The 19,859-nt window shown below is 40.8% G+C and overlaps 1 protein-coding gene across 1 annotated transcript in view; it reads right to left on the reverse strand.

Annotated features, from left to right (window-relative positions):
- Positions 1–19,859, reverse strand: part of SERPINI1 (serpin family I member 1) — a 44,823-nt gene that overhangs the window by 1,713 nt on the left and 23,251 nt on the right. The window contains exons 2-8 of the mRNA XM_017833599.1: positions 18,571–18,838; positions 17,028–17,258; positions 14,311–14,505; positions 13,281–13,485; positions 6,859–6,956; positions 1,715–1,801; positions 385–474 (exon numbers count right to left, since the gene is read on the reverse strand). Of these exons, the coding sequence (XP_017689088.1) occupies positions 385–474; positions 1,715–1,801; positions 6,859–6,956; positions 13,281–13,485; positions 14,311–14,505; positions 17,028–17,258; positions 18,571–18,820 (1,156 nt within the window). The 5' untranslated portion in view covers positions 18,821–18,838. The remainder of the gene's footprint in view (positions 1–384; positions 475–1,714; positions 1,802–6,858; positions 6,957–13,280; positions 13,486–14,310; positions 14,506–17,027; positions 17,259–18,570; positions 18,839–19,859) is intronic.

The following is a 19,859-nucleotide window of genomic DNA, read 5'->3' on the forward strand; positions in this document are numbered from 1 at the left end:
CATTTGGTGCTGGGAACGTATTTCACTGGTCTTGCTACAGCCAAGCTCTGAGGGGATGCAGTGATTACTGATGTTCAGGGCAGTAACTCTGTGTTCTCACAACAAAAATGGTGAATTTTTCTTCCCTGGGGCTTTTAATCACATCACTTTGAATGGTTTTTTTGTCAGATTTTGACATCTTACTTGGAGAAACATTCAGGGGGCACAGAAAAGGTGAGTCTTTCAATATTAGGTTTTTAAAAGGAAAATTATTAATTAAGGAAATGTCATAATAATTAATGAAAATTCATAACACAAGCCCAGTTCATTGATCAAAACATGCAATTTTCTTTTGAATACTTGATGATGTGCTGTGAAAAATTCAAGAGTCTGCAATATTCTCACCTGTTCTTCTGTTTCTGACCAAAAAGAAAAAGGGGTGGTCAACTATAACTTGGGGATACAGCACTGCCATCCTGCTGATGGCAATCATTCCTAGGGGAAAAAGAACACAGGCAACTTGTTAAACAGCACAGCACTTCTCCTGCTCCTCCAGGAGAGACACTTCTGCAGCCCAGGGGCTGCCACTGCAGTCCCACACTCCACACCAAGAAACAGGACAATATTAACTGAAAATGAGAGGGACCTGCAGAGTAATTTTGGCTTTAAGAATGACTAACAATGCAGAGTAGTGCAATTGCCCAGGCTGAGGGAGCAGCTGATAAATTTTAAGATCCAGAGCCTTCAGAGGAGTTATGATTCCCCTCACTTGTGGGAGTGAGCTGCATTAGCCAGCACTGCTGACCTGTTTTACACAGCTCCAGCCTGAGGTGCACAGTAAAAGGTAACCCTTAATAACTATAGAATGTGCCACAATTAAATGGGCTGATCCTGCAGCTTTTATATTGTGTTGATAAATAATGCAGAGGCTGAAAGTAAAATTAACTGAGAATCAGGCAGAATTTGACTCTTTGTTATTTTTATTTGGAGATGCATGGATTTCTCCAGGACATTATTATTAATTCCCAGTGTTTCATTTAGTTTCAGGTTTCCCCTGCACTGTTCACACAGACTCCAGCACTGCCAGTAATCTCTGCCCATATTAATGGCACAATTCAACCCAGCCCAGGGAAGCAATTCTTCCTTTCCTCAAAGACTGGCACAAGCAGAGGCAACTGGAAATCACCTGATGATCCATACTGGCAACTAATGTGACTTAATTTTAGGAAAACCATGTGATAATCACATCAACCAACCAACTGCCCTGAGCATTAACAGGGGCCAGCAGTGGTTTTGCATTCAGCACTTCCCATCTTGCATCTCAGAGTATTGCTTATTAAAATTGCTTATTAAAATGCAATTGCAACAACTCCCCTCTCCTTCTAACTACTCTAATCAAATGCCTCTGACCATCTCAATTAGCAGGTAAAAACAATGAAAGCTGAAGCTCCATAAAGAAAATATAAATTGCAGTCTGTACTCTCCTGACAACCAGAAGGAAAACACGGAAGAAGAGGTTTTTCACAGGATGCTCAAAATCCTTCGTGAAACACAACATGTTGAAAAAAAAAAATGCCAACACTTCATTTCCAGAATTCTCCTCTGAAAGCAGTACCTTGCTATGCTGTGTCCCCATCCTATTTAGCTTTCCTGGCTGTACAGCAAGTCAGCTTTAAAAAATTAATTAACACAGAATAACCAGACATTTGATTTAGTTCTGCTTTTCAGTCGGTACCTGAGGCAGCAGCAGCTTCTGATCCTTCCTCATTAACTTCTAGAAATGCCTTGTGAAATGCCTTTGCAAGGTAAAGTTCCTTGTTATCTGGAGAGGAAAAGGAAACACATTTCAAGTGGCTCAACAGTAAGACTGAGGTGTTTAAAAAAACCTTCCAAACACTGCCAAAAACCCCAACACTATTATTCACCTTCTATAGCAGGCAGGGAAGGATAAGAGCTTTGTTGCATTAAAATACCTTCTGCCAATACCTTTAATAGCACCATTTACCTCACTTAAATTTGTAATGCTCTCCTACAGAACGGATATTAAAATAACTCAGGACTGCCTAGAGCACCACTATCCCAGAGAGGGTAAAAAACAATCCTTGAAAATAAGATTTTAAATGCAACTATTGGAAAAAAGGATTATGACATTATATAGCAAATACTCAGACAAAAAGAATTTTACTTCTGTGTTAGGTACAATACAGACTTTCTCCAGGAAAATTAGATCTTTTCTTTCTTCTTCCATTAAATTTTGAAGAAGCTGAACACCAATATTTATTGCCAAACCCACTGTGAAACTTGTTTTTTTTTTAGTCTTGTTTGTTTTCCATCCTTCTTCGTCAATATTTTTATTTCAGTCCAAGCCTCCTCCTGCTTAAGTCTGTGAGTGTTTCATTACTTTCCTTCAGTGGCTAAAGGATCAGACCTACTGGAATACTCAGCAGTTCTAACACTAAAGCAAGTCAAAGGCACAAGAAGCAGCAGTCTGAAATGTCTCTCCCCAGCAGATCTCACTGCACTGAATTAAACCTCCTGCTTCAGCTGCTTCACTTCAATCCCACCACCAAGAGCCCCAGACCATCCCCTTGGGGATTGTGGGTATAAAACATACACAAGGCTGCTAAAAATTGTACTAGTTCTAGGCTTCAGTTCCAAGCCTTCAGTAAAGCCATCCTGAAAGCTGGGCTCAAGTTTCCAGCCTGTTACTTTAAAAAATGGGACATGTAGCCCCTACCTATCTTGAACATTAAGCAAAACTTTTAAACCCAAATACATTTTTAACGTTTAATAACAGATTCCTGCTTAGCCTAATCATGCCTTTCAATCCATTTTTTGTTACCACAGCACTTAACCCTGATCCTGTGACCTGTAACAGTCCCAGAAATACTCTGTATTTTCATCCCCAATGCTTTATTTTGCAGAGTGTGGTGGCACTTCTGGAACTCAAGGTACGTTTCTGGTCAGAACACTTTGTACCTCAGAAGATTGGCCTCCATCTGATGAGCTCAGAGACCCTAATTCTGACAGCACAAACACTGCTGACATTTGCCATCAGGTGTAAAAGCAGGTCTAGTTCTATTCAGGATATGAGTATTAAAAAAACCAACAACATTTAAAGTTGACAGGAACAGAGGTGTCACTGCAGATGAGACCAATACACCCAGTTAGTCCAGCACACCGCACCAGCTCTGGCATTATTGTTGCTCCAGAAGATCCAAGTCACCTCACAGATGAAAACTACAGTACAACTTACAAGAGAAAAATATGCCTTATACCCTAAACCAAGTTTCTAATCCCCAGAATACACTGAATGCCTTTATTCAATGTACCATAGACAGCTGTCATTGCTCTGAAGCCATTTTATTTTTTTAATCTTGCCAATCTCATGACCCCAAGGAATGCCCAGCCAAGATAAGCTGGATAAGTTTTCCATGAGAGAAGCACTTTCTATTTGTTTTCAATTTGTTGCCTTTCACATCATTGGATATCTTTGTCCTTGGATGATGAAAAGAGCAATTCCACATCCCAAATTACTTTCTCTAGGTTCTTCTCTTCATAGTGGCACTGCCACATCCCTCTCATTCATCTCTCCCTGAAGTGAATGAATCTATTTTCATATGAAAGCACAATGTTGTCACTGGGAGTTCAGGCAGCTCCTCTTTGATGCAGTTGGTGATTGTCACATCACTGACTGCAAAACTCCAGCATCACATCTCCCCACAATTATCCATCTTTCCTTATGGCTTCACTGGGGACAAGGTGGGGCTCACCTGAGGATCTGCCATCACATCATTCTTCTCTAGCAGCTCCTTCAAATGTGGATTTTCATAAGAACCAACATGATTTGGTTGTTAACACCTCAGGGAAGTCCCATGGGGATCTGGTGCCAAGGTTTAAGCTTTGTGCAGGACCCAAGCCCAGATCCCCATTAATGAGTGGGAGGGATGTGAAGCTCCCTCCTGATGTCCAGGACTCCACGAGCATCACACTTCATCTGTCATCGCACTCCATCTGTCTGCAAACTCCTACTCAGCTGCCAACTGGCTGCTCTGCAAGTCTCATTTTAAAGAAATCACGAAGGTTTATTGGCTCTTCCAGCTTAGGCTGTCCCAGAAAAATTATATGTACGTCAGTCAAGACTTCAAAGAGCCATTTACTGGACTGATGCTCTTCTAACTACTTTATACTGTGAAAGTAAGTCACTGAGATCACTTCACTGCTCACTGCCACACAGGTCACCTTGCATTAAAAGCAGCTGCCATTTAAGACTCTATAAAACACTAAGAAATACTATAATCATTTGAAAGAGAAGGGGAATTTCAGTATTGAAATTAGTTCAAGGGTAAATCTTAAGTGGTGTCAAAATACTCAAGCAGTGAGTTTATGTGCTGTGTAAATTCTAAAATGCCAAATATCAGAAGTTGTTTCAAGATTCTTTTGGACATCTGATGGAATCAGATGCAAGTAAATACTGTCAAGTCTTTTGATGAAAGTGAGAGTCAGAACATATGTGACCTGACAGCCAAGGAGGAATGTCCTCCTACTCACCTGGGATAATTGACAAAGAACTTAATTTCTGCGAGGGAGTAACATTTGAAATGTGCCTCTGGATTAGAACTTCCTCTTGGGTTGCTCAGAATCCAGACATTCCAGAGGGCAAAGCCAACTCCTCCATTTCCATTTTTCAGATTGAGTGCAAAAAGGCACAAAATTCTCAATATTGAAAAATAAGTCTGTAATCCTGCAATTTGCCTTGTTATCCACTAAACCCACATGGAATTTTGCTGAACCCACCAATGTGCCTGGATCTGTTCACAGGATTAGGGCTGTTGCTGAAATTGCAGCGACTTTCCTTGACAGTAAAGCAAAAGCAACAGGAGAGGAGGAGGAAAGTATTTTTAAACACAACAGAATTCCTCAAAAATCTCCTTAGATTTCATTTATGATTCATGTCTTCCTAAATTAAGTGTCCAGACAAAGATTTTGTTCCAATACTTGCATTTAAGGTTCCGTGAAGTGCCAAATATTCCAGAGGACTGACCTGAGATTCATGGAAACTTCCAGCTTCCACTTCCCTGCTACCTGATGTACCACTCTGGTGTTTGTAAAAGCAAGCTTTGAACAAATTTTCTTCATGATTTTTATTTTCCCTTCCTCCCTCCACATTTCACATTATGAAGATTAGAAATAGGAAACATACTCTGTATTTTCATTATTTAAAACTTCACCTCCACGGCATCAACAGTGGGCTTTTCATTAAAGACATTAATTCAAACCCAATTTTTTTATTTCTTAATTTACAAATGACCTTTTCATCCCCTGGTGGCACATCCCCTTTTCAGTGAAAAGCAGGCAAGTTACAGTGAAACTCATGAATTCTCTCTGTACATTGCTCTGTACTCAACAAACAAGTTAATCTTTAAATGGCAGAGGAGTTAATTCGGTCATGCAGAAGAGGGTATTTTGATTTTATACAGTACAGTTGTCAAAAATATAAAACTTGAAACAAATCACTGGTCACACGGATTAAGACACAAGCACCTGATTCTTTCTGCCAACCTCTCCACTACAGAATTAGTCCCTGAAACAGAGATGAATTTTATATGGAATTAAATAAGAGCCAGGAGCTGGCTTTGTGGTTCCATCTCTGTGTATTTTCTGTTCTCCTTAATGCTTTTCCTCAAGTAAATAATTTTATATATATAGACCAGAATTTATTGGAAAGCTGACTGGTCTTTGAGGTTGCAGAGAAATCGAAGGTGTTTTTCTCCAGAAAAAATGCTATTTCTTTGAAGAAGGATTTTTCATTTATTTCAATTCCTTTCATTAGCTAACTCTAGCTTTTCCCACAGCTTCACTGGAAAAGTGAAATAAGCTGCATGATACACTAGAAACAGGATTTCAGACTTAGCAAAAATGGAAGGATGTGAACATCACAAACATTGCTCTGTGCATTTCCGAGGAAGGTTTGACTTATTACCAGCACTCTGAATAAGCACCCAGGTGTGACTGTTCCCAGGGACAGACAATGTAGAACAGGGATTGCCAATCAGGATCTACCTGGCTGGTTGGGCAGCAACACATGGAGCAACACAACCCAAAAAAAACAGAGGGAGCAGTGCAGAGGCATAAATTACAAGGACAAGGACAGCAGCCTCATACTGCTTCATTCTGGGCTTCCCAAAATTCAGGTCTAGACAGACTATATTAATAAACTGCTCACCTGGCTCCTCCTGTTATGTAAAGATGAATCAACTTCTCAGGCATTTTTGTGCCACTTCAACAGAGAAGCTGTGGCTGCCCCATCCCTGGAAGTGTCCAAGGCCAGATTGGACGGGGCTTGGAGCAACCTGGACTAGTGGAAGGTATCCCTGCCAATGGCAGGGGGATGGAACTGGATGAGCTTTGAGGTCCTTTCCAACCCAAACCATTCTGTGATTCTAGGAACACCTTTTAGGAGGTATTAAAAAGTATAAATATCTCATTCCCACCTGATTTTTTAAACGTATTGGATATTTCAACTTGTGAAAATTAAGTGTTGACAACATATTGCACCAGGCAGGCAGCATCTGTGACTAAATGGCTTTTATCTCAGAACTCCTTCCATCCACAGGTATCTGGGGAGATGACTAATTGTACAACAGCTTAATGCTCTTAATGCTGGGAACAAACAGCCTCTAGGGATACAAGGATGACAATCCCTTGGTGTGGGAATCTCCTCTGCCAGGAAGGCACTGCAGCCATTCACTGCTCTCACAGTATCACACTTTCTCTAATTTCTAGTGAGAGCCAGGTCTGAGATACTCAGAGTGAACTTTCCTAGGTAAAAAATGGATTTCCTCATATACCTTGAGAGACAAGACATGAACCTCTTACCAGACATGGCAGTGAGGTCAGCACTGCTGCTGAACAGCTCTGTAATTCCCAGCCCTCTCCAGACTTCTTTGAGATCAATCTCCTGTTCTACTGTGAACCTGCAGAATAGAACAGAAAATCACAAACAGCCAGATGTGAGCACTGCTTACTGGTATTAGAAGATTCAAATTTCTAGGTAAAAACACCAAAATAAATAATGCAAAGGAGGAGGTTCACTGCTAGTGACACCTTCTAAAAATGCCTATAAACAAATTAGTTTACTCACAGCTGGATCTTTTTTCTAATACACAAGCAATCAAAAATATGTTAATGGTATGTACAGCCCGTGACCATAAAACCTCAGTGCGAAATTATGCAGCAGTAATGGAAATGATTACTTTTCATACGAGAGGTTTACTACAAAAACTGAATTTAATTGTACAAATACTAGAACAGAATATCAAATGAGGTAAATAACAGCTGATTTTCATAGAGAGCTGTGGGCAAAGAAGGAGTGGAAAATAAGAAAGATACTCCACTTTCACTGTGACAGTATAAGCAAAGACCAACAGTTATGAATACGAACATAAAGCATTCCTGACTCAGCTTCTAATTAGTCTGGTGGCAAAATTGTAATTGGGTTTTGATTGTGAGTAAACAACAGGGAAAACAAATAGTTGTCAGTGTAAATGCACACGTGAGTACAAGCTGGCAGGATTTCAGGGGCAGCCTGCAAAGCCTCCTTCTAGGGAATGTTACTGTGCTGGAAGGACAAACTGAGACCTGTCCTGAGGGCAAGACCTGGGGCAAAAGCTCCTTCCATTTCTAATCACTGCTTTTCAAACAGCATCAAAGCTATGCCTGGTGTCAGTGAGACAAAAAAAGGACTCGAGTCTTTTCTGTGTGGCCAGAAACAGACTGGACAGCTGGAGAAACAAAGAAAGGTGTCAGAAAAATAATAATAACGGCAGAAAATACCAGATATCTACAGACAAACACAGGGGACTGAGTACAAATGTTTGTTATGGGTGAGTTGTGGGTTCTCTGTGAAATAAGCAAGCAAATTATCAGTGATTTACATTATGATGACGGTGACTGGTTGTAACTATGGAATAACAAAATTTTTAGTCTTTAAGGTGTTGTCAGAGTTTCTCCAGCCACTGAATCAAAAACAACCCTGCAGCTACCCAGAAGCCCTCAGTGATGGCACAAAGAAGTGCCAGAACCAAATAAAATAAGTGTTTCTGTACAATCTTATTTTTCAGGATTAAATTCCCTCAACTCCATGGAAGAACATGTTCTTTTCAGGAGGAAGTGCAGCCCAGAACTCTGGGCAGAGCACAGCTCATGACGAGCTGAGATGTACAACCCAGCATGTGCAAACTTGGCAGCTTGAAAAAGAGGAATCTGGACATCAAAATAGAACTGGATGAGAGTCAAGTGGATCTTCCTCACTTACACAGAAGGAGAAAAATCCAGAACACAATCTACACATAATGAACTTACAAATGCCTCTAGAACCCAAAAACCTCTGATGGGATGGATATTAGTCATTACCCACAGAAGGATTTTAGGAATAAAATAAGATCTGGAGATAGTTCAGGATTGATAAATCACTGGTGGCATTGCAAGTGTTCATGTACCTTGTCCAGAACAATTCCAGGACACGCCTGAATGAAAGGGAAGTGGGGCAGAGGATGCCTTTGCAGACTGATCAGGGAGGGTTTGGGAGATGTTTTGGGAAAAAATAAACCTGTAAAGCCTCAGCTGAACATGGATCTGGAAAAAGGGAAAACAAAACAAACAAGTTGATTGGTTCTACCGCTCGAGAATCCCTGTGTGAAGGACAGGAGCAGTCCCTTAAAATAGAGGCTCTGTCCCTGACTGAGACCTCTGGAAAGGTAAATTCCAAACAAGTGCATGAGGGAAGGTCTGTACAATATCTACAGGAGTGAGTTCCTGCTTTATTTGTCATAAAAAGCAGACTAAAAATATCACATCATCAGCTGTTTAAATATCAGACGATCCCTTTATGGAAATAAAACTAATTACTTCCCTTCTCCCCTCTTTTAGTTCTGTCCTGTGGTAAACCCCCACTCCAAACCACTGTTCCAAATAGTATCCCCCCTCCTTTTCCTCCTGCTCTGAAAAGCAGGGAGAGTTACAGATAAATTATTAATGAGATTTCCAATATTTTAGCTGACACCAGAACCGGCCTTTTCTGAGAAACAACAGGGCTGCTTTACACTGGGAAATTTAATTCCAGGCTGTGCAATCCCATGTAAACACTCAGGGTGAGTTATCTTCCATCACATTTGGATTTCTGTGCATTCCTCCCAGACAGTGATGTCAGTATTCAAAATCAAAGCTGACAACTTAGAACACAGAGCTGACATTCCATCTCATTTCCCAGGCATCTGCTGCACCTCCAGACTTTGGGAATGCCGAGCTACACATGGTTATTTGCAGTGTTTGTTGCATATAATGAACCAGATGGTCATATTTTTTTCCCCCCCTCACAATCTTTTAGGTGCTCCTGATGCTAAAAATATTACGAAAAAAATCAATTTCAACACTTCAGTATCAGAAATCATGGAATAGCTGCAACTGGGAGCTGTAAAAACCACAAAGGGAAGTCTGAAGAACAGACACTGAAGAGAAGATTAGATTGAGAAACCAGCAAAAAATTCTCTGGAGAGTTCAGCAGGGAACTGGGACATTTTAATGAAATTTAAAACTTGCACAAGCATTAGATTAAAATGATGCATTTATGTCACTGAGAGTCTTTTGCAGTTGTGTGTCTGAGCCTTTAGGTTTTGCAGAGAGCATTAACACACCACATCAGGCCATCTTTCTTCTATTTTACAGACATCCAAGACAGGGAAAAAAAAAGATGGCTTCATGTTTTATGATGCTCTGCAAACCTTCCATAATGCTACTTTTTTTCTGATTTTTAGATGCTCAGGATTCCCAGAAGGATCAGGGGACACTGTCTAGTCATCCAGCAGAAAAATGACTCATCCCAAAGTGTATCATTTCAAAAATTACTAAGGGTTCTGAACAAGCCAGAGCAAGAAAATTCCAGGTTTTCAGATTGGTGCTAATACATTCAATTCTGCAGAACAAAGGCTCCATTGCTTGACATCAATATTCTTGCTTGGAGGGCAGGCTCTGAGGATCTGAAGCACTATTTTTACCCCAGCAGCCCCTCCAGTGCCAAGCTGCCAGCTGATATCAATTCCAACATTTCGGCTGGAATTTCAGCTGGGCTGTCCCGAGGTGCCAGAACCAGCCTGAATGATTTAACAGCCTGAAAACAAACAAGCAAGAGAGCAAAAAAAACCTCACTGACAGCAAAACCAAGCCCAAAACCTCCACTCATCTGCTCTGGCCAGGTGAAGAAAGGCAGGTTGTGGGTTTTTCTCTGGTAAGATCCTTCTTTCCAGGGCTAAATATGGGCTGAGAATGGATTTCAGTGGGACACTTTTATGCCTTTTATGTGGTTGTATCTCCAGAACATCCAGCACTGGCCCATTCCATTCCTCATGAAAAGAGGACTTGAGACAGCAGGTTAAAAACCAAAAGATAGAGGATTTTTTAATTTGGGTTTAGATTTTTGTTGGGGTTTGAGTGTTTTTTTTGTTTGTTGGGTTTTTTTGTTTGTTTGGGGTTTTTTGGTTTTGGTTTTTTTTTTTTTTTTTTGTTTTTGTTTTTTAGAGAAACAACCTTCAGCTAAAACCACTTATTTCAGCACTGTCTAAAACATTTTTAAGGAATTTAAGTGTACAAAAAAGCAAGATCATTATAGAGATTTGGAACACTCCTTAAGAGGAGATCTGCAAACTGTAGCACTGCTATTAGGTACCAGTTCCTCCTCTGCTCTTCAAATAATTTATGTTACAGAGACAGCTTTGTAAATTAGATTCATGGTCTGTTTCACTCCTATACAAAAAGTGGATTAAAATGTTGATCATTTTAGTCTGGGTTAAGCTGGAAACAATGATTTGGAAATGAAAATGAGAAAGTATAATTTAACAATTCTGTACAAATCTCTCCTTTGCTATTAAGAGGAATAATACCCAATTTCATTTGCACACAGATAATGCAGACAGAAATTGCAAAGTTGTGATTAACTCTGCTTTGGTTTGTCATTCAGGTCCTATTACAAATGTATAAGTTTAAAAAATGTTCACTTTATAATTGGATAGCATCTTTCAAGATATAAAAATTTAATTTTATTCCACTGCTGCTTTCAATTTCTCAGTGGACAGAGCCTGGAGGCCACATTTCATAACATGCTTTTTCTGAGTCACAGCATCAAATATTTATGAAGTGTTTATTTAGAGCATTGACAAAATCCTGTAGATCACCTCTAAATCCCTAATGGAAATCCAACACCTTGGGAGCAGGCAATTAATCTTTGGATTTGCTGTAAGGAGACTGCAGTATTACTATATGGAATTTCAAGCTCACAATAGTTATCTTTTATAATCTGGAAATACTGAAGGTAACTGGCACGTGGTTCCACCTGGTTTGCCTCTGTATAACTGTAATTTGCAAGTGTTTATCAAGCTCTTTGAGGTTGTTGGATAAGAGAGACAGCCATTACAAGCAGCCCGAGGGCAGAATAAATAAAGACATTTTATGATCACACAAACCCCAGGGCTCAAATTCACACCTGAGAACCTGGTTACAGAGAATCCTGAAGTCTCTGCTCTTGCTTAGAAGCAAACAAACCCCCAGACCACCTCTACACACTTAATTCAAGTCATGAACATAATTAAGATGTTTTCAACCCCATTGGTGTACTTAGACACCCAAGATTCTCAAATGTGGAAGGTGGTTTTCACAGATTCTCCACTGAATCAATGGAGAGGGACTCCTGTTGTGGATCTCACACTCCAGAAATTCTTTGAGAGAAGATGCCCAACTTCAGCAGCTGATGCACAGGCTGGGAAATGTGCCAGGCATAAAAACAAAGCTTAAGGGATGGAAGAATCCTCGGATTTTGCCTCTAATTAACATCTAGGTCAGGTTTGCCCAGGTCTGCAGAGAAAGAGCCCGTGAGAAATTCCCCTCCCCTGTGTCTTACTGGACTTTGTGAAGCCTCTGAGACTTGAAGCTCCAAGAGAAAACAAACCAAAAAACCCCCAGGAATAGTGTAGAGTAGGTTCAGTTTGTATAAAACCTGCAATGCAGCTCTTTGCTGCTCTCCTGCTTCTTTAAAGAGCAGTGACTTAAACAAAGAGAGAAACTCTTACTATGGGGCAGCAAAAAAACAGCCCAAAAATGCTGCTATTCCCTCACCACTCTGCTTTTAAAGCTGGAGAAGTGGAATTCTGTCTCCATTTGGAATCAGGGCACGCTGACACCACCAGTCCATCTCAACCTAATTTATCCTGGCCAGCCTTGTTTATTGTGCTCAGCTGCAGTTCAGCTTCTGGAAAGTGGTCTTGGCTTTGGAAAGGAAGCTGATGGACTGCAGGGAGCCTTAACACGGGAAATGTGACAAACTCGAATCTCCAACTCGCCTGAAAACAACTATTTTAATGATTAAAAGGATTCACTACAGTTTTTTTTTTCCTGCTGCTCTGTACCCACTTCACAGTGCCACAAAAACAGAGCAAGGTGAAGTGATTCCATTGAAACTGTGCCCTATTGTTACATAAACACTTCCATGAAATCAGGATGAATCACTTGCAGGACACAGTGATCCAACTGTACATTATTAGTGACATTTAGTAGTAAACAACTCTGCTACTAAATCAGGCACAGAGCATGAAAAATAATTAGAGGTGGATGAAGCAGGATTCCAGAAAAGATCCTAAGTGGTAGATGGGAGCAAATTGCCACTGAGCACCCACAGCCTGCAAATGAACTAACAGAAGTTTCATCCCTTCTGCTATAATGTCTTGTTATTTTATTGCTTCTCTCAGGAAAAAGAAAGCAGCATTTATTTCAGCAAAGAAAAAAGCCTCAAATTGACTGGAATTATTTCTCAACACTCAACCATTTGTATCCACACAGACACACACCACTAGAACTTCTTCAAATAGCAGCACACAGAAACCTAATTAGCACCTAAATGAAACATCTGATAGTTCAGGCTTGCAGTATTTCTGGGGCTCCTGTCTAAATGGGACTTATCCATAATGAGTTCTGCAGTACTCTGAGCATCATTCCGAGTGGATATGCTCCTGACGAGGAGGAAACTTTCCTCTCTGGAGTGTTCTATGAAAGGGATATAAATGCAGAGCTCATCTGTTGCTCAACCAACCATCACTCTGCCCCACACCCCCCAGGCTTTCCTGCCAAAGCAACCTTCCCATGGGTGCTCCAGAACCACAGGCTTGGGCAAGATGGACAAGTTTTCCCTGCTCTGTTCCTCCAACCATTCTGGATGCAGTTTTCCCCCCTCCAGTGCCATGGGAGAACATTCTCACCTTGGTAAATACACTTCCACTTTCTGCTTCTTTACAGAATTGGCCCATTCATTAATCAAGGAGGCTTTGACCAGTGGTTCCAGTGTGACCAGTGGAACCTCCTGCCTGGACAGGACGATCATCATACTGATCTCATCTCCCTCATAGGGGATCTCCAGAACCTGGTAGATGCCACCTGCTTCGTTGGAGCCATCACTGAACTCCCCTATAACAGAAAAATAACAAAAAAAACCATTAGAAGGATTTTCTTTTGTCTTTACTGGAGATAGGGGAAAATAGAACCCTAATACTAAGTAGTACTTACTAAACATACATAATAACAAACATAAAAATGACCCTACTTATTCTGCATAAAATTTGTATTGGTTTCTTCCTTGTAGGATTTGAGACTTACATGTGATTTCCTGAAGAACACAAGCTCATGCAATGACACAGTTTGGAGATAATGACACTTTTATGACCCAAATTCCACTGGTTAGACAGAGGAGGCTAAAATTTAAGGCAGCTAAGACCTTCATGGAAATGGGCAGAGGTTTTGTATTCAGGAGAGATAATTTTTCAGTGATGAGACTCAGTGAAATGCTGCCAATGCCAGACACCACAGAACCCCCTCGGAACTCAAGCTCAAGATAAAAATGATCATTAATTCTGCTGTTCAAGAAACTCCTATTTTACCTTTTCAAGGATATTACAACAGTTCTGAGCAAATATTACTCATTTTAATATTTAGCACAGGACAAGAAAAATATTTTTGTGATAAGCAGGACTAACTTGAGAATTGTAAAGAGGGTAAATACAAGGAATAAACATTCTGAAATTCACCACGTGGCACCAAACAGGTCATTAAAATTGTTATCTAGTTATCACATACACATTAGGGAAAGACACCAAAACCTGAGTCCCTTCATTGGGCAAAGAGCACATCAAAAATTCCAGGTGAAAGAAGAGACCACAATGCAAATTAACATTACTGCAACAAACCCATTAAGCCAAGACTTACTGGCTTTAAACTGCTAAAGGTCCAACTCACCGTAGTAAAACTCTCCCTGTTGGTACATCATTGGAATTTGCACTTCACTTTCATCATCTTTAGTGAAAGAAAAAGTTCTTGTATTTTCAGGTCTGAACTGTGACTTCCAGTTGCCCTTAAAGTAGATTGCATTGATGAGAGCCAAATGAGTGAGAGCACCAAAGTCTCCCGAAGACACAAAATCTTTGATCATACCTAAAAAGAAACCCAACTGTCAGTCTGTGTGTCAAACTGAGCATTAAATCAAAACTTGAGACAGCTTGGAAAATGCAAGAAAATAAAAAGCTGTGCTAACATGTAATTTCCAATTCAGATGTTTCATTAAATCTCAAATTAAACTGCCAGTGTTTTGTAAACCTAAATCACAGTGTAGGTGCATAAACCCTTCCATCAAGCACAAGTTAGTCAACTGTTTCTTGATCACTACTAAATATACCCCACAAGGAAACCACGTGGAAAAGGGTCACACATGGAATGTTTACACTGGGGCTATGAAACTGTTCAGCATTTTCATCTTGAGGGCAGAACTTGTGCAAACTTTGGCTCCGATCCCAAGCAGCACTGAAATGGGAGCTCGGTTTAACCTGCACCCACTGGAACTCCCCCTGGGCCAGTTTTGAAGGAAGCATTCCATTCCAGCAGTGCCCTACTAACTCCAAAGCAAGGACTGATCATCAAAACCCCACAGGAATCCACAGCATTTGCTCCACTGACATCAGCTCCTGAACAGCAAAAGGGAAGAGCCACGGAGCATCTGCTCCGTTCAGCTGAGCGGGGCGGCTGCTCTGTCCCTCTCCTACATCAGCCATTCCCATCACAACACACTCTGGTACCTGCTTTAGCTCATCTTACATGGCTTGAATTCAGCAAAATCATTTCCAGTTTGGTAAATTTGGTGCACTGACCGGCCCTGCTGCTGCTCTTGAAGAATGACAGCTTTCCTTGCTCACTTCTATTTTTAACTGATATTGCAATGCAAGGTGTTAAATAAACACATTCCTCGGTCTGGTTATTACTCCTTAATCCATGGTTTAAAAAACAAATTAATTCTGCTTTCTGGAGCACATGATCCTGACTAACTGGTGTGAAATTTGTGTATCCCAGGACAGGATTTCTTCTGGGTTGCTGTTTGTGCTCCATTTTATCCAGAAGGATAAAGGAATGAGTTGTGACTGATACTGCCACACTCACTACGAGATGGAAAAAAGAAAAAGGAAACATTAAGAAGGAAAACACTTCCAGGTTTCTGTTTCTATTTGGGAAGTCATATTGCATGTTTTTTCAGGCACATCTTGTTAACACACTAATGAAACGTGAGGCATTTTTCTGCCCAGAGAAAACTTTGACAGTTCTTGTTGCTGCTCTGAGCCTCCCATCAGGCTCATCCTGCTGGAACTGGAAACCTGCCTGTCCTGAACCCCTTTCCTAAGGAGAACATGAGCCTCCTCCTCTGTCAGAGCTGGAGGCAGGAGGGAATGAGATGGAGTGGCCAGAGAGCAGCTGAGGGACTGTTACATCCCAACCTGATGCCAAGAGCCCCCCAGTCTTTGTCAGCCCTGCTTCTCCTTTTCCCTCAGACAGACCCCATGTTTCCCTGAAAACACTTGGCAATCTGCTGCATCACTGACATCCATCTCTACCTGGAGACTGAGATAAAGGGCAGAGCTTGTTATGGACACAACAGCTGCCACGTTCCCCTGGAAAAACACCAGATCACTGTCAAACTGGAACAAAAGCATTACATGAGGAGTTTTCCCGCTTTGGAGCCACTTCCATAAAGCATTATGGATTCTTAAATGCTCAGACCAGATGGTGATGTGGTGAATTCCTTATGGGGACCCTGATCCCTTCAAATTTCCAATGGTACAACTGGGTTAGAGTCAGACCTGATGAATTCCTTGTAAAATATCAACCCTCAGAGTGGGCCAGATGAACCAGAAGGAGATGATGCTTTGATCCTTACAATGGGAGAAGTAACTGCACTCCCTAACCTGGAGACCCTGCAGGTATCCAGGGAATGTCTCCTCTTTGGGATCTGACAAGCCAAGCCAGCACTGCATCAAGCAGCTCTCAGTGTGCTTATTTACAGCAGTAATTTTGGGCTTAATCCCCTGCTGCAAATTTGTGTTGTGAAACTGTTGACAAGTCTTCCTAAAATCAACTACTCTCTAAACACACTGTCAATCCCTCCCATTGCAAAAAATTCCATTGCAGAGCCTGATTTTGTGCTTCAAAATTACCTCTTTATTCCCCAACAGTCTATTTCTCAGTACCTTGTCACTGTGAGTTCCTCAGAGTAGTGATACTACACAAATCCAAAGCACAGCCCAACAATTCAACAAATTTTCTGCCATTGGCAATAATACTTGTCTTTTTTTATATAACTTAATACCAAAATTAGTATTAAAATACTATTAAAATGTCTGCTGTTAAAACATTCTCATTCAATAAATATTAAAGGTACTTTAAGATGGTAAGACCAGAGGGAAAAAAAAATTCAAATAGATGCTACATGATCAACAGTGACTAATATTACTTGTGGCAGATCATTCCCACACAGGAAAAAATAGAAATACTAGAATTGGTTTTGTGGGAGGAGAAACTTTAGACTCAAACAGAAGAGATAAAAGCCAAGGCAACAATTCGACAACACTGCAGAAGTCTGGAAACAGAAACACCTCCTGCAGGAAGTGTCCAAAAGAATCCCGTGGACTTACTGTTTGTGTGATTCTCCACCCACTTGTTGATTTGGGCAGCAACTGCTGCACTTTGGCTGAAATCCACATTCTCCACTTCAGCCTTAAAGTATTTTTTGACCAACTGCAGGAATTTGTCACTGACATGGAACCCATTCTGCACATACAGGGAGTTGGCGATATCCAGCACGTAATGACTTTCTTCAGTAGTTGCCATGTCAGAAAGGTCCTTCAGGAAGGTAAATTCTTCACCTGAGGGAAGAAAAACAGCTTCAGTGGTTCAGAAAAAAAAAGTTAATCCATGTTTTTTTCTGCTGAAAATTCACTAAGACAAAAAAAGAAAAGTCTTCTTTTTTTAAATAAACTTGTTTCTAAACCTACACACACACACACTTTCAGATCTGAAGGAATATTTTACAAGAACACATTACTTGGAGCTTATTTTTTCTACTAGTTATAATTAGTATAATTAATGAGACATTTGAATCCCATCAGAGACAAAGGTATCAATGGAAATCCTTTCAACATCAAAAGAGCAACTAAAGAAATTATTACTGGTCACATTTGTATGTCTTGCCACCACAAATCCTTAACAGAACTTTTGTTCCATCCTAAAAGCCAGTTGTTTAAGGAAAAATGGATTTCAAATTTTGAAACTAAGGACTTCCCACAGAGTTCTCTATGCAAAAAGCAGGTCTAGAACTTCCCAGAATCCTGTGTGGGGCAGGACAGAATCATTTGCTTGGGTAATGAGGGATCCTGAGCAGGACTATAGCAGTCTAGGAAGCTTGTACTGCTGCATCATATACCCGAAGCTGAAATCTCCAATTTAAAAAAAAAAAAACAACAACAAAACAAACATTAAAATCTGATTGCAATGATATATTCCAAGCAAAAATCATGGAGATGCTCTCACTGAATACCACTCAGTGAGAAGAGTGAATGGCCCAGCTCAAATCAACTGCATAAGTCCTTCAATTAGAGCTGAGGGATAATTGATTAATGTTCTAGAGACAAACTGCAGAATTAAATTTGTGCCTCCACAGAGAGGCATCATCCCTGCAGTGGTTTTGTTAAACACAGCTTGGTCACTGTGTTCAGAAATTCCTCCCCAAGATCCTTTCACTGAGGACTTGAAAGTCCAGCACTTTGTATGAATAAGAAATTTCAGTCAGGTTTCAAACCAATTCCTTTGATATCAATAGAAGCAATTTTGCTGAAACTACTGCTTTCCTTTCAGGTTTCACTATTAATCCCTAAAAAGGATGTTCCTAAAAATCTTCTTACATCCCTGGAGGCAAAGGCAAGCTTATTCTGCAGCAAGCAAGATGAACAGTTGGCTGCAGTAGCTGAAGATTCAGGTGCCCAAGCCAGGGTTGTGTGTGAGCTGCTCTCAGCTCATGCAGAACCCACTCAAACATGTTCCAGCACATCCAGACCATCAACAAGACACCAAAAAACCCAGTGATTAATAACCCAAGGCCATGACCAGGCCACCTGCATCCTTGTTCAGGCACTGCCACCTGTTTATTTAAAAAAGTAACACGTGATTAAGAGGCCTCACCATTTTTCAAGCTGTCAAACCCCAAGGAATGTCGAATCTCTTTCAAAGTGGTTCCATGGGCACCCAGCTCCACCATTCCCATGGCCAGTGCAACACTCAGAGGAGAGAAAAGAATGTTCTCATCTTCTCTGGTGGCTCTCAGCTGGTTGTAAATGTTCACAGAGAGCTCAGCAATGGTTTCATCGGGAAAATTGGTCTTGAAGGCTTCACTTTGCAAAACAAGCAAAGACAACAGTCCAAGGAAATACATGACTTGAGATTTTAAGATCTGCAAGATAAATTTTAGAGAAAATAAGTTAACTTTGTTAAAGTAAAATAAGATTCAACTTTAGTCTTAAGTCTGTGGGGAAAAAAAACCAGGAGAGATCAATGCACAATGCAGTTATTCGGAGGAGAATGTTCAAACTGAGGTAAGGATCTATTTTCAAACAAAAAAAAAATCTGCTTCAGTAGGTAAATGTATGTTTTTGAACTCTTCCAGCCCCAGGTTAACAAAACACTCGTGGCTGCTACAGAAAAAGACCCCAAAGACAGCAACACCTTTCCAACTTCATGTTTGAATTCTGCTCTTGTGGTTGTTCAGCAAGGCTGACCTGGAATTGGTTTGTGCTCCTGTATTTTTTCACCAAGGAGACCCAAAAATCCGCTATTTCTTTCATTTGACCTTCCAGTAAGATACAACTTATTCATCTAAGTCACTCTAAGCCCCCAAAAGGGAAAGATATTTCCAGCAGTGTAGGACAGCTCGCTGACACAGTGACAAAGTTACTGTACCGTGAGGTTGCTCCCTTGCAAAACACCTGGCAAGCAGCCAAAACTTCTTTGAAAGAAAAATCAATCATTCCTTGGTTACCAAATGAAACTCCTTTTGTTAGTAAATAATGTGAAAAGTTGGGTAGCTATGCTGGCCAGGAGTCAACACCCCCTCAGAGTGGGTTACTGCACATACCAGGCAGGAAGATTCTTGTGGAAACAAGAAAGTAAACTAAATAAAAAAAAAGGGTGAGCACTGATGCTTTTGACTAATCCATCCTTCCATCTTTGCAAAATGCTTCAGTAAGCAACAGTCCTCACTCTGAATAACCCCAGTGCAGCTCATCACACTGCCAACAGTAAATTCCAGCTCCTGGAGCAGTGTGTGTGTATCTCCATCCTTCCATTTTTTCCCTTTCCACTCCGTGCTCCCTCAGCATCTGACCCACTAATGCTCCATGTCTTGGGTCAGAAACACGACCAACAGAGCTCACATTTCAGTTCCTTCCCTCTGCCACTCCTGGTGTCTCTAAAAC

The sequence above is a fragment of the Lepidothrix coronata genome, unplaced genomic scaffold (genome assembly GCF_001604755.1).
Source record: "Lepidothrix coronata isolate B3197 unplaced genomic scaffold, Lepidothrix_coronata-1.0 Scaffold218, whole genome shotgun sequence".
NCBI classification, from domain to species: Eukaryota; Metazoa; Chordata; class Aves; order Passeriformes; family Pipridae; genus Lepidothrix; species Lepidothrix coronata.